This window comes from Mobula birostris, chromosome 12 (assembly GCF_030028105.1).
Source record: "Mobula birostris isolate sMobBir1 chromosome 12, sMobBir1.hap1, whole genome shotgun sequence".
In the NCBI taxonomy this organism is placed as follows: domain Eukaryota; kingdom Metazoa; phylum Chordata; class Chondrichthyes; order Myliobatiformes; family Myliobatidae; genus Mobula; species Mobula birostris.
Window position 1 is genome coordinate 70,192,264 of NC_092381.1, and position 15,760 is coordinate 70,208,023.

A 15,760-nucleotide genomic window follows, 5' to 3' on the forward strand; every position below is an offset into this window, starting at 1 on the left:
TGGTTACGTTGTAAATCACAGGTTATGCTGAGTAATTGGGCTGGTAACTAATCGAAGTCTGATCATATTTGTTAGATCTTGCTGGATTTAAATTATGATTGGTTCTGTTATTGCGGATTTTGTACCCAAGGAGAAAACGTACTTTGATGATATATCCAAGAGGCTGTAATTTCCCCTTCTCCTTTAGTACAGAGATGAGCAACATGCACTTCCTAGGAGTTGCTCTTCTTATGAGCTACTACACCAAAAAAAGAGTTTAGCCAGGCTTGTTCTAGGTGACTACTTTAATGTTCTTAATTTTGGGTTACCAACTTCAAATTTAATACAAATACAAGCCATAGAAATCTGCTTTACAAGATATCCTGATCAAGGTAAAAACACAACCAAAATTCCCCTCTCAACATCAATACAGATCAAATATTACAAATATGCAAATATACAGGGAAACCAGATACAAATTTGATAGATTTCCACCTCACCTCAGAAAAATATTGTATCAGGTTTAGAAAAGAAAACCATTTTAATGCATCTCTTACAAAACCTTTGGCTATTTTAAGGAAATCAGTCTTAAAGTTACTCAAAAGGCAGACTTTTACTTGATCTGTACTGCAGATCCAATATGTACATTTTATACTAAATGTGTTTCCTCCTGACATCACCCTTCTCGCTCTTCAAACATCCCTTGAGGGTACTGAGAGATCACCCATAGCCCTTCTACCACATTTCCATTTCTCACCCATGACCCTTATCACAGGTAGAACTGTAAGCTGCACAAGTTCCACATCTGAAATTTCTGACAGTACTCACTGTGAATGCATTACGACTGATTGCTTTTTACCTCTCCTTTCTCCTCCTAAAGGGGCATTAGCCAATGCTCTGTACGCTCATTACCAGGTTATTCCATTCTCCATTCAAGTATCAGAACAGCTACATTTAAGTTATGAAATGAAAAACTTTTAACAACTGAACTACAAAAAATTGCAGAGATTTGAAAACAAAATTAAATTTATAGCAGAGCAAATATGCAGCGAGCATTCACTTATAGTTAATTGGACATTCCAGTTTGTCCCTTCAAAGAAATTTGCTCTGCTTGAGTCAGACAAATACATAAAGAAGCAAGCATCCACACATTTCCCAATTTTATAAATACATTCTCCTTTTGTATAAACATATGCAAATAAGGCTCCACTGTACAGAAAAGGCAAAATGCAGCAGCAGTAAAATATTTTCTATTTCATTTCATATGTACATAACCATGTCTGTCCAGGAAGTAAATCCATAAATAAATACCTGTTTTTTTTTCAATCCTGTGTAGTTTATGCCAATGGGGAGCTTCAACAAATTAAGCTCTCAGCAAAACTTCAAACTGCAACAAGTACTGTTAAGACTATTTACAAAAAGATAGAAATATAGCTCTGAAGAGGTTCTGCGTGCAAGTGCAGCATTATTCTATACAAATGTAAGGAATTGGAGTTGACACTTAATAGCCAGTGTCATTTCTTTCTGCTGTTCAATCAGTGCAAAAAAAAAAGTCCCTTTTTTGTGTTTCATTTATAGTATAAAAATGATCTGCTAGTACAAAAATACACATCATTTAGATGTTAGAAATTTTCTCTCTGGTGACTGGGCATCCAATCTTGACTGGTACAGCTGCTGCATCGTTTTATGTGGGGAATCTGCAGGTCAAGTAGATGCGACACGATTTGTCTCAGGGTAATCCATCGTCCTCCATACTGAGAGCAACACGCTGTCAATGGAAAACAAAGTCATTTTTTAAATAAAGACAATTAATTCAAATTCTACCTGAAGAGGTGATCTCCTTCTCACCTCTTTTCAGTCTAAAGCAGCAAAATTAAGAATGCCCAATTTTATTCAATTGCAGGAATAGGGCAAAATTATATTTTTTCCTGTATTTGTTAAGCCGGTTGCCTCATTCCCATCATGATTTTATTAACCTCCATTATAAATATGACCTAAAGAAAGCTGATTCTGATTAACTGTCACATTCAAGTTAATATGAAGCCCTCAAGCACACAGAAGCATTGAATGAAACAGCAGAAATAAAAGGACCTTATAAGCCATCGCACCTTTTCTGCTGTTCTTTATTACAAGGTAGATTATGCAAAAGAGAACATTAAAGCGAATATCTCATTGAATGGAGCCTCAGGCTCAGAGTGTCACATGGCGTATTTCCAGTATTTTCAGGGGACACAGTTCTGAGTTACACTGTGAGGCTAGCAACCAGAGGGTACCACTTCCTTCTCCATTTTTCTCAAAAGTTAAAAGCTTATAACAAGAAAATAGAAAATCTGGCTCGTAGCTCAGATTTAAAGAAAAACATCCATTTATTAGATATTATACAAAATGGGGATATACAGTTTTCCCTTTGTAGAGAAAATGAAATGAAAAGTTTTGAGGATGTGACTAAACACATTGATGAAGGTAAAGCCTATATGGATTTCCGCAAGGCTTTTCATAAGGTACCCCATGCAAGGCTTATCAAGAAAGTAAGGAGGCATGGGATCCAAGGAGACATTGCTTTGTGGATCCAGAACTGGCTTGCCCACAGAAGGCAAAGTGTAGTTGTAGACGGGTCATATTCTGCATGGAGGTCAGTGACCAGTGGTGTGCCTCAGGGATCTCTTCTGCGACCCCTAATCTTGGTGATTTTTATAAATGACCTGGATGAAGACGTGGAGGGATGGGTTAGCAAATTTGCTGATGACGCAAAGGTTGGAGGTTTTGTGTATAGTGTGGAGGGTTGTCAGAGGTTACAGCGGGACATTGATAGGATGCAGAACTGGGCTAGGAAGTGGCAGATGGACTTCAACACAGATAAGTGTGAGGTGGTTCATTTTGGTAGGTCAAATATGATGGCAGTATATAGTATTAATGGTAAGACTCTTGGCAGTGTGGTGGATCAGAGGAATCTTGGGGTCTGAGTCCATAGGACACTCAAAGCTGCTGCACAGGTTAACTCAATACACATAAAAGTTGCTGGTGAACACAGCAGGCCAGGCAGCATCTCTAGGAAGAGGTACAGTCAACGTTTCCTGACGAAGGGTCTCGGCCCGAAACGTCGACTGTACCTCTTCCTAGAGATGCTGCCTGGCCTGCTGCGTTCGCCAGCAACTTTTATGTGTGTTGCTTGAAATTCCAGCATCTGCAGATTTCCTCGTGTTTGCACAGGTTAACTCTGTAGTTAAGAAAGCATACGGTGCATTGGCCTTCATCAATCGTGGGATTGAGTTTAGGAGCCAAGAGGTAATGTTGCAGCTATATAGGACCCTGGTCAGACCCCATTTGGAGTACTGTGCTCAGTTCTGGTCGCCTCACTACAGGAAGGATGTGGAAGCCATAGAAAGGGTGCAGAGGAGATTTACAAGGATGTTGCCTGAATTGGGGAGCATGCCTTATGAGAATAGGTTGAGTGAACTCGGCCTTTTTTCCTTGGAGTGACAGAGGATGGGAGATTACCTGATAGAGACGTATAAGATGATGAGAGACATTGATCATGTGGATAGTCAGAGGCTTTTTCCCAGGGCTGAAATGGCTGGCGTGAGAGGGCACAGTTTTAAGGTGCTTAGAAGTAGGTACAGAGGAGATGTCAGGGGTAAGTTTTTTGTTTAAAAAACGCAGAGAGTGGTGAGTGCGTGGAATGGGCTGCCGGCAACTGTGGTGGAGGCGGATACAATAGGGTCTTTTAAGAGACTCCTGGACAGGTACATGGAGCTCAGAAAAATAGAGGGCTTTGGGTAACGCTAGGTAATTTCTAGGGTAAGGTCATGTTCAGCACAGCTTTGTGGGCCGAAGGGCCTGTATTGTGCTGTAGGTTTTCTATGTTTCTAAAGGGAATTTAAATTAAGCTGAAATGAAAAGAAAACAGTGCAGAGCCAAGGAAGTGTGTAGGACTGATCTCCACAAGCAGAAGAGCTACACTTGTCCATTCACCTCCTCCTGCTCCTTCATTCAGGACCCCAAACTGTCCTTCCAGGTGAGGAAACACTTCACTTGTGAATCTGTTGGGGTTGCCACTGTATCCAGTGCTCCCGATGCAGGCTACCCTACGTTGGTGAGACCCAACGTAGATTGGGCACTGCTGCGTTGAACACCTTCACTCTATCTGCAAAAAACAGGATTTCCTGGTGGCTCCATTTTAATTTCAATCCCCATTCCCATTCCGACATGTTGGCCCATAGCCTCCCCTTCTGCCATAATGAGCTACGGTGTTGGGGGAGTTGCACGCTGGTCATCCAGGCAGCATAGTCAAAACAAAAGCATTGGCTTGAAGCTTTGTCTGGTGGCCTGTATGGACCAGCAGATCGCCATGCACTGTTCACAAGTCGACACGCCCAGAAGAAAGGTGTCTAGAGGTGTCAAAACTAATTCCTGCAGATCCAGAGTCAATTCCTACAACCACCATGGAGGCGGCAAAGTCTCACCCACCAAGCAGCGTGACCCCCGGCCTTTTCAGGAAAGACAGTTTCCCACAAGAGTAAAAAATTTTCCACAGCAATTAAATCTTTAGGCCTGAATGGGGCAATTTAAAATTTACTACTATATACTATATAATAGTTATACATTATATAATATATAACATTATATAGTATACTGTGTATACTGTTGAACTGTATTCTATATTGAGTTAGACTTTATAGCTAATCAGGGAGGAATGAAGAGCATTTAGTATTTGAGTAATATTGTAAATATATTGTTTGATTAAGCATTCTTTGTTGTTTACATAATTCATTACGGGTTATATGTAAAAGTACGTAAATGGCATACGTCACTGTGCCACCACATCATATGAGCGTGCTTCACTAGAAGTAAAAATAAAGCGTGCACTTTTTCCCTGTCTTTCTTTTGATTAGCTTTATGTTTTGGATTTACAAAACATAACATTTAGGACTGAAGATCTTGTTTGATGACTGCAGAAGGCAACATGCAGTCCATGATGTGGTTCTGACACCACAGGGAGAAACGGGAAAGAAAAAGAAACCTATGCTTCCTGGGAAAAGTTGAGCAAAATCATAGTTGCCGTAGTAATAGGTTATCAATGAGGTTGTGCAGCCAAGTCCACTCTAGTTTTATCAAAGGGCAATTCAGTTCATTTCACTCTTTGCTTTTTGCCTGAAAACACCGCACTCAGAGAGTGGTAGCTGTGTGGAACAAGCTTCCAGCAGAAGTGGTTGAGGCAGGTTCGATATTGTCATTTAAATTTAAATTGGATAGCTATATGGACAGGAAAGGAAAGGAATGGAGGGTTATGGGCTAACTGTAGGTCGGTGGGACTAGGTGAGAGTAAGAGTTCGGCACGGACTAGAAGGGCCAAGATGGCCTGTTTCTGTGCTGTAATCGTTATATGGTTACATTTATTGTGAGTTAAGACTTCTCATAACATCTCTGGCTCTTTTGTCAATTAACCTAAATTTATGCTCTCTAGTTTTTGGCCCTTCAATCACAAAACTGTGCTTTATTTACTGCATATAAACCCATCCTCATTTTTCAACTTCTCTTCAAATTTTCTATCTTTGTACCATAAGGAGAATAACCCTAGCTTGTCCAAATAACTCCAATTCCTCATCGCTGAAAGTCAACTGTACCCTCTACTTAATCTTCATATACTTCCTAGCATTAGATTACTAGAGGTTTAACAAACAACTGTGCCTTTCTTTATTTATAAAACCCAGCACTCTATATGCTTTACTAACTTGGCCTTAATAATTCTCTCTTCATACTTCTTTACAACAACAATAATTAGCTTATGTGGTCTCTCCTCACCTCTTTCTTCTCAACACTGAACCTTGAATATCCACCTACAGCACTAATCTGATCACCAAGCTTTTCTTTACAGAACTTTTGTAAGTTTTGTAAACTCTGCATATTTTCCATCATATGGAAATCTTGAAATTGGGCCTGGTATGTTTAAATCAAAGATTTAATCTTCTTGAAGATTATGGTGTAAAGATCCTATGCTATAATGGTATTGAATATCTCTTTTCTATGCAGAAATACAGATAAGCTTATTCCGTTGATACACTGTGAGAAGCACATGGTGGCCTTAAGTTTAGCACAGTAGTTACTTTCATATTCACTCGAAGGCTTGCCCTTACAGATTGCTGCTCCTTTTTTTAGGCAAACTATCAATAAGAATGCTACGGCAGGTCTTGTAATAAAGCTGTGGGCTAGTAAGTGCAATTAGGTTTTTTAAAAAGGTATTTGCACAGTGAGAAAACTGCAAACTCTCCATCTCCAGCTGCCTCTGCTGGGCCATTTATGAGGTCAGTTCATATCTAATCACACTGGTGTGGCAGGAGGCCTGTCTGCGCACCTGGGTAAGGATGACCGATACCTTTCCCTGAAGGGTGTTATAGTTGATAACAACTGTCAGTTTCTGGATAGTTGATACCCAGGTTATTTTTTTTAATTCAATATGTGTGTAATTCCTTGTATTTAAATTCCCCAGCTGCTATGGGGCAGGTGGGGAACTTAGTCAAAGTTTGGGATATTACATATGCTTCTATACAGCTATTACAATGGAGTTATCTCCCGGTACACTTGCTTCTGTAATGTAGACACTTCATCAAAACAAAGACTATTGTACTTACATTGGCTGCTGCAGGCAACCAAAAGACAGACTGATCTATAAAGCTGCTTCGAAGACCGAGCAGGCAGAAAGCTAAACAGCTAATATTAATGAACTAGAAAAAGCACACAGATCAACCTAACTAAGTGAGAAAGCCAAAGTTACATCTTTGCAATACCCCCAGATTTTTCAAAGACTTTTTATCAAAGACTGGGCCATTGTATATTTTCTATTTAAAATGGTGAGGAAAATGGCAAGAAAACTGCTATCTCCGGTGATTTTTTAGTTAAAGAAAATGTGTATGTATAACTCACTAGGTATCCCAGCATGGCCTCATTTGTCTCACTATCCTACCTTCTTGTAAAACTCAGTAGAATTAATAGCAGCATTTTGATTTTATATTTACTGCTTGCCCTCTTCCAGATACTGGGCATTAATTGGTGCTCTTTCACCTTCACTCTGCATCATTCAAAGAGCCTTATTCACCCTCAGCATCTGTCAGCACCAAAGGGACCTTCCTCACCTCAGGCAGACACAGTATTACTTCTTTCCAGAACTTGGCACTGCCAACCACATTGAACACATTCTTGCCCAAGATCAGAACCAATGTCAGCAAAATCCAGCTAAATCCAGCAAAGTTGCACTCAGGTTTTAGACCACAGCTGTTAAACCTCAAAATACAAAGCTGCATTAAGAAGGAATCAAGAAGAGAGTTTGCTTCATCTGAAATGAACATAGAAGTTCCTTAGAACATTTGCAGAAGATGCCATTCTGCAGAGAGGAACGTAAGCAATTACTGAGCATTCTAGCTGGCAACCTATTAAATGACTTTGGGAAGGATAATAAAATTCAAACTTAAAGTAGTAAAACATTAGATACATGTTTATCATACAAAGCACAGTCTTGGATTTCAGATTGAAACATGTTTGAAGTGTCTGTGTTTAGATGTTTCATGAGTAGGCCTCTACTAAGAAGAAATATGCAACTAGTTTCCTGAGTGTTTTGCAGTCCAACAGCAGATCTAGTCTGTTTGGTGCAGTATGGCCAGATGTTTAAGAGGTGGGGAAAACTTACTGCAGGGTACACGTGGCCAATCTGCCCATTCCTTCCAATTTGGGTCTCCTCTATTTCTTCCTCTTCTGTTGTTTTTCTATAGACTGGATTGTCAAAGTTCATACTTTTAGTGTTCTTCTTTCTCCAGTTCCTCCATATCAGGAAGCCTCCCAGGCAAACCAAACTAATGATCACTGAAAAGAGCGATAGAAATTACAATTTAGTTGATCAGTACAATTTATCAGTCAAAACACAGAAGAAAGATTAAGCAACACACATCAAAGTTGCTGGTGAACGCAGCAGGCGAGGCAGCATCTCTAGGAAGAGGTATATTCGATGTTTCGGGCCGAGACCCTTCGTCAGAAACATTAGGCAATCGTTTCTTATTAAGGATCGTAGCTTGCTGCCCCTTACGTGCAGGAGGGAGAGGATTTGGGGGGGTGAACTTTGGGGTTCTAACATTTAAACTGTCATTCAGTCTTTGGGGGCACCTCTCTGTTTTCTTGGATGTTTGTGAAGAAAAAGCATTTCAGGATGCATATTGTATACATTTTTCTGACATTAAATGTACCTTTGAAACCTTGAAGCACTACATATAGAATTGATCAGCCAATGATGAGAACAAAATTCAAAGCTTAGATGTGTCACTGATTAATATAAATGATTGGCTCAATACATCTACTCAGACTAATTGAAAGTACAATCAACTTTTTACAAAATAGTTAATCAGACTGGTAGGCCACTACCCTCTCATTTCTGTGATCTCACTTTGATCATGGATGGGATCCAGCATTGATACACAATCAGAAAAGGAGTCCAGCCAGGGTAAGGAGAGAAGGGGAGGCGGGTAGCTGGTGTGGGAAAGAGCTGGTTATAACCATAAGGATTCTTCAGATGTAGTTTTATTTAATAAAAAACTGTGGCACCTTCAAGCAAGTCTATACCTTCTTCCTTAGTTTAACTGTTAATATCCATGCAAGTCATTAAATGTCAGTGGGTCACAACCTCTAATCTAAAACTTAAAATGGGTTCTGTTTAATTCCAGTAGGAACTTCAGCTAAATTGAAAATTAAGGAAGAAGTGTTGACACTAAAAAGGAATGGAGTGACCTCAGGTTGTAAAACTGATGGTTTAATGTTAATGCCTCCCATGCATCATTTGCACTTGGTGATCACACCATAGTTCAATATGACATCACGTTCGATCTTTTCCCCCCCATTACGGGCAGCTATATATGGAGAAAATATCAAGATGGATTCTGGTATTTTTGATTTTTGAACACTTGCACATAATGTAGTTGTTAATTTTACCAGGACATCCCAATATTTTGAAGTATCAAGGCATCATATATCCAAAAATATTATCACTGCACATCCATCACTTGATATTACATTAGCTGACACTTCTACTTCTTTTAAGTACCTGCTGTAATGTTATGGGTCAAAGGTTTGCATTCATTATGCCCCGCATACATTTCTGATTCTATTCATCTGAATGTTTTTATTTGATCAGAAAAATAATCCATAGAAAGAATGTGCATTAAATTAACAGCACCAAATCTAGCCACTTGACCAAACGGCTACATTTTGTTCCACGTCTCTGCTCCCATTACCACTTTAGCTAATCCCACTGTCATATGTTCCATCCTCTGTTGTGCAATCTGGCTTCACCACAAATGAATTTGTGTAATTTGCCAACATTATCCACGTAGTTCCACATTTTAACCACACTTGCATTTCCACCCCTCCCCATAGTTCCCCACTGAAATTATTAGTCATGAGCTTAAATTTACTATGTTTGGGTTATCCATCTCTATATTTATGCAATCAAGACCCTTGATTTTGATACTTTGACTTTTTTGATCAGTACCTCATAACATCACAAAAGAGGCAGATAATCTGGCATGAACAGAAGGCAAAAGTAAAATTATCCTTGGCCAATATTATCAGCACAAATTAATTGGGATTATATGGGTTTCTGAATCTTTTCAAGGCACTGGTTGTCAAACAAGTCTCTTCTAACAGTTACTGTTTAGGCACAGCTAATCAACTGTCACATAAGCACCAGGAGCAGGGTAGAAGGCCCTTGAGATTTGCTCCACCATTCTATATTAAAACTGATCAGATCTATGGTCTCAGCCCCATTTTTCTACCTGCTCCCTGAAACCCACAATTCTCTTGTTTAGAAAGTTATCTCAATCTTTGAAATATTCAATTACTCAGCATCCATATATCTCTGGAACAGAGAACTTCAAAGATCTGTAACCCTAGCCTAGATTGACTACCAAGGGAAACATCTTTGCGTCATCACTCTTGTCAATTGTGCTTAGAATTTCCTGATTCAGTGAAACCATCTTTGAGTATAGGGCATCTTGTTCAAATCACAAGACAACTCCTCAGTTACTCAGTTACTTGATGAGCCATTCCATCTTCCATTCAGCTGAAGTATCACCAAGAGCATGACAGATCGCAGATTAGTGTGAAGAATGAAGATTATCTGTCACATCTATGTCATTTGCATCAAATCAAATAGGCAAGAATTGTGCTGGGCTGTTCAGAAGTGTCGCTTACAGCACCAGCAAAGCACGTCTACATCGTAATAACACTAACCCATACGCCTTTGAAACTGGAACACCCGAAAGAAACCCAGGCAGCAGCAGGGGAAATGTACAAACTCCTTACAGTGATGGGAATCCAATCCCCAACTTACTGCCGACGCTAACCACTGCACTAACCGTGCTTCCTGTAATTCATAAGGTAAATGAAAAATATGGAATGCTTCACAAATCTGCACGTCATCTTTATGCAGGGGCCATGCTAACCTTCTCTGTATAGTTCCAACTTTAGTATATGTGCCGGCGAAGCGAAATAGTTGACATGAAGTGCTATCATTCCAGTGGAGATGTAGAAAGGAATACAAAAATGGTCACAATCTTTTAATCCTCCACAGACTGCTGTAGCTCAGCTGATATGGCTGCATTTAGCACTACACAGGAATTCTCAGTTTTCAGGGAAAGAATACTTCCTGCTCCATCATAGGGACTCGATGATACAGGGAGCTGGTGACAAGTCTTTTATCTTTGTGACCTGAATTTGATGGCAGTTGTTGCAAGGTTATCTGTGAAATAGGGCATATATAAGGCTTCATTTTGTCTCTACCTAGTGGCGTCTGACAGACACATTAGGTGCACCAAGTTAAAATCTGTATTCCTCTTCAGCAAGACAAGAAAGAGATCATTCAACAAACAAGAAGCAGTACATCATAATTACCCACCTATAGGAGTGACAATTCCCACAATAGCATTGGTTGAAGTTGACTTCTTGTCTTTTCCCTGGTTGGCTGCTGGTGAGAAAAGGGAAAAAAAAGTTAGCACACACAAAGTGCTGGAGGAACTCAGCAGGTCAGGCAGCATCTAAGGAGAGGAATAAAAGGTCCATGTTTTGGGCAGAGAAAAGGTCTATGCCAACGGGTATTTGAATGTTGGTACATGAACACTAGTGCAGAAGGAACAATTGCAAGGCCTATGCAAGTGCAGACACTGCTTTAGTTTTGCAATATTTTTGGAAAGTGCTGGAAAAGCTGTCAAGAGCGAGAGTGGAAGCAGATCAAGTAGTGGTGAGGCAACATCAAGCTTTGATCTTAAAAGCTCAGTTTGGAACATGACAGGGAAATTGAGAGGGATGACTTGTACCAGCTCCAAGATATGGGAGCGGAAATGGTAGATTATCTGAAGAAACAAAAGTCACATGTGGAGGGGAGGGGAGGGGAAGGGAGATGAGAAATTCAGTTTCCCATTAAAAGAATAAAATAGTGGATTTGAGAAGGAATAGATGCTAAAAATCAGGCCTGCCTCACACGCACACTAGATGTTATTACTCCAAATGATATCCTACATGATTAAGCAGACTACCAAAATGGAACGTGCTGATGTCAATCCTCAGCCCCTTCTTTGCACAGGCAGAAAGCAGGTGGCCAAGTTGAATGGAGTGTGAAATCAAGTTGCATGCTTCACCTCAGTGTATGATATGAGCAGCAAATTGGAAGAGATTTATACCAATAGGACTTACATAACGGTGAGGAACTGTTACTGCGGATCAAGCTGTCTGCGTCAGTGCTGTTTGCCTCAAAAGGAAAAGGCCACTGAGGGCCTCCTGTGACACTGTTCAGAACCACTGCACCAGGCATTGTAGTTGTATCTGCAGGACCCCAGACACTGGAGAAAGGCGCGTCAGATTTTGGAGTTGACTTGTTGCTGGTCACTGAGGGAAGCCCTCCAACTATTATAAGATAAAGGTAGACAGAACTATAGACTGTGAAACCTCAAATTCAATGTTAACAGCTCAAAGCAACTACACAAGGCAAGTCGGGTTTGCAAGCAATATGAATTATATAGAATGTATAACAATGCAAACAGGTCAGTGATTTGCACAAATCATTTTCTGTTACTCTTCATCTAGCCCTTTATTCATACAACCTCCTGATTGCTGGTTTCAAGCTTTCTCTTAAATGGGAAGGTGCAAGGTGCCTTAACCTTCCCAGTGGCAAAGTTCTAACCATTCCTTAATTAATCAGATACAGGTTTACTATTATTGAAAGGTCATGAAATCTGTTGCTTTGCAGCAGTAAGTACAATATATAAATACACTGTAAATTATAATAAGAAATATATTTTAAAAGTTAAATTAGTGCAAAAAGAGTGCAAAAAAAGTAAGGAGGTGTTCATGGATTTGATATCCATTCAGAAATCTGATGGCAGCAGGGAAGAAGCTGTTCCTAAAATGTTGAGTGTGTCTCTTCAGGATTCTGTACCTCCCCTCTGACGGTAATAATGAGATGCAGACATTTCCAGAGTGATGAGGGTCTTTAAGGTGAATGCTGCCTTCTGAGGCATCATCTTTTGAAGATGTCATTGATGGTGAGGAAGCTAGTGCCCAAGATGGAGCTGGTTGAGTTTACAACTTCTGAAGATTTTTTCTGAAGAATACTTACAGATATTTCAACTTTAACAGTTAATGGGCAAGAAAATGTCAAGGACCCAGCACAGGTAAACCAGACTAAACGTGCACATAAACATTGGAGCTCATTTTTGGAGCAGTCAGGTACTTTGCTTTGATTACTCATACACTGACCCCATGTTCTGCCAGCAGGATACCAGCCACAGTTCGAACTTTCCTCGAAGACCATTCCCAAAAAACTGGCTAATTCAGGAGTATTGGCACTCCTTACTGGGAACCATTCGTCTGCGCAAAGCACTCCTGACAAGGGGGACTCTCCTTCGAGTGGCATTCCGCAAGCATCTTCCCTTGTGCTCCGCTCCACACCTCCTTCTCTTCCAACACCTCCCAACCCAAAAGACCAAAACCAGACTGCTGTCCTTCAGCAACCTGTTGCCGTTCAGCTCTCTCGAATGATCCATACCATCCCACTGGGAGAATGTTACAACATGTTACCAAGAGAAACGGAATTGGCTGACACAACATTCCCAAGTTGAGCAAATGGCTCCTCATCTCAGCTGAAGCCAAAACAGTAGTCTATGAAGCTTAACTAACAGAGCACGCTCTTGTTTGCAGAAAACTGCCAAAATAAAATGTCTAACAGCATAGTGGTAGAAATACAATTTTAACCAGGGAATTACATGTATGTTGGGCCCAGGATAGATCCTCAGAGATGCTGACAACCAAGAACTTAAAAGTGCTCACCCTTTCCACTGCTGACCCCTCAATGAGGGCCAGTGTGGGTCCCCTCGACATCTCCTTCCTAAAGCTGTTTATGAATTCTTTATTGCATTTATTAGTGAGTACCTTATTCAAACCCTTTAATAAACCTAAAGAATCCTGAAGGGCTTTAGCCTGTGAAGGCACTCCATCCTTAAAAGCTGAAAAAAAGGCATAATTAAAATGAGCAGAAAAGATACACATACCTCTGTAACACTTTCTCATATCGTGCCCAAGTTCCATATCGTCAGGGCAGGCACACGTGTACTTTGGAGAGTGGTTGCTGATTTGGGGAGCAGGCAAACACAGATACTGGCACCCTCCCTTAGTCGTACTGCCATGTACACAGAAGTTTACAGCTGGTTAAGCATAGAAAGATGTTGAGGTTAAAAAAAATAGACAAAATTTGGAAAAAAAATGCTCCATAAGATTGTATAGGCAACCACCACAATGCAGCAGTTTCAGTTACTGAAATTAACCCTTATGTAATTCACAAAATTTGGAAATACCAGGAAGTCTGGGAAATGGAATAAAAATTCGCTCTTATGAAATATATGTTGAAGGAGAAACCAGAGGGGAAATTAATTAACAGAGATTTGTGTTTCAACTCATATTTCTTGATTTGTGCAGATGATGAGATTTTGTGTTGCAGGAAGTCAAGAAACAGAGTGTTTTCTGGGAACACAACATCACAATGTGGTGGCTGCCTGCATAACATTTTGATGAAGCAGATTCTGACTGGAGTTACCTTTGGGTTGTTTTAGTTCATGAAGAATGACGACGTCGTGTACATTGTTCAGGTTATTTGCAAGTAACATAATATCTTCCCCATTCAGTCTATTTGCACAGTAGATAGAGTCATGCTCATTGTCAGTCCAGTAAATCTTGTCCTGTAACAGAAAGGTGATGTAGTAAAAAGCAGTCAAAATAAGTGGGCATGGGAACGAAACATCAAACACGTTTCAATATTGGCACATTTTTCTTGGATCTCGTACAATGCTGCTCCAGTCATCTGCAATGCTGAGGTGCCTTCCCTCATTAATAACTAGTGGCTGTAGTTTATTCTCTTTCTTTAATATTAACGTCTTCCACTACATTGATCTGAAAGGTTGAAAGATCAAACCGTGCAGAATCCTTGCGATCTTCGGGCCACCAACTGCAGCAGTTACATCTTGCATTCGCATTTCAAATGCAATTCAAATGCTGTGTCAAGCATAACTTTAAATTAGAATTGTTTCTGTGTTGATCCCGGTTATGAGCTGTTATTATTTTGAGATATGCAAAAACAGCACAAATAAAAATATTGTTCTAGAATCAGAAAACCACATCACCAAATCATGATGCAAAATTAAAACAGCCAATATAGTAACCAAAGTAAAAACCCAAGACATTGTGGCTCTTAAAAACTGTCTCTGAATCGAAGATAGGAAGAAATAGGAACCAAGCAGGAAAACCTGTCAACCTATCAAGTGTCACTTGCTTCAAACTGTACCCCTCCAAACAGCAGAGGAGAGGATTTGGCTGTGAAATTCTCAACAATACTAATGAAATTCTGAAACCTTACTGAAATCCTCAGCCAGTCATTATCTTACAGATAGGAAAAGATGGACAGAGAAACTAAAATCTGGAATCAGGATTGATATTACTGGCATATGACATGAAAAGAAAAACAAATACTGAGGCAGTGTTCATGGGCTCATTGTCCATTCAGAAATCTAACGGCAGAAGGGAAGAAACTGTTCCTTAAACATCGAGTGTCTCTCTTCAGGCTCCTCTCCTTCCTCCTTGATGGTAGCAATGAGAAGAAGGCACGTCCTGGGTGATGGGGTCCTTAATGATGGACACTACCTTTTTGAGGCATCGCCTTTTGAAGATGTCCTTGATGCTGGGAGGCTGGTGCCCATGATAGAGCCAGCTGAGTTTGCAACTTTCTGCAGCTTTTTCTGATCCTCTGCAGTGGCCCCTCCATACCAGACAATGATACAACCAGTTAGAATGCTCTGTACTGTACATCTGTAGAAATTTGCTAGAGTCTTTGATGACATAGCAAGTTTCCTCAAACTTCGAATGAAATATAGACACGTCATTCCTTCTTAATAATTGCATCAATATGTTCATCCCGGATTGATCTTCAGAGATCTGGACACCCAAGAATTTGAAACGGTTCACCTTTTTCACTGCTGATCCCTCGATAAGGACTGGTGTGAGCTCCCTAGGCTTCCCTTTCCTAAAGGCCTCAAGCAATTCCTTGATCTTACTGATGTTAAATGCAAAGTTGTTGTTGTGGCACCACTCAACTAGATGATCCACCTCACTCCTGAACACCTCCTTCCTCGTCACCATTTGAAATTCTGGTAATAGTTGTGCCATCAGTAAATGGATAGATGGCACTGAGCTGGGCCAGGCC

The 15,760-nt window shown here is 40.3% G+C and overlaps 1 protein-coding gene and 1 non-coding gene across 6 annotated transcripts in view; both read right to left on the minus strand.

Annotated features, from left to right (window-relative positions):
* Window positions 1–250: 250 nt before the first annotated feature.
* The window catches only part of lrp8 (low density lipoprotein receptor-related protein 8, apolipoprotein e receptor), a 121,252-nt gene continuing 105,742 nt past the window's right edge, over window positions 251–15,760 (minus strand). For 3 of the 5 annotated variants that reach the window (XM_072274048.1, XM_072274045.1, XM_072274050.1), the window contains 6 exons: window positions 14,102–14,243; window positions 13,560–13,712; window positions 11,707–11,916; window positions 10,913–10,981; window positions 7,661–7,833; window positions 252–1,747 (listed from right to left, as the gene is read on the minus strand). In XM_072274048.1, coding sequence (XP_072130149.1) covers window positions 1,709–1,747; window positions 7,661–7,833; window positions 10,913–10,981; window positions 11,707–11,916; window positions 13,560–13,712; window positions 14,102–14,243 — 786 coding nt within the window. In that variant the 3' untranslated portion in view covers window positions 252–1,708. Of the gene's footprint in view, window positions 1,748–7,660; window positions 7,834–10,912; window positions 10,982–11,706; window positions 11,917–13,559; window positions 13,713–14,101; window positions 14,244–15,760 lie in introns of all 5 variants that reach the window. The other 2 variants (XM_072274049.1, XM_072274046.1) reach the window with 2 other exon arrangements.
* LOC140206477 (U6 spliceosomal RNA) lies at window positions 10,403–10,507 on the minus strand. The gene has a single exon (XR_011888168.1). It is a non-coding gene; the product is annotated as a U6 spliceosomal RNA (small nuclear RNA).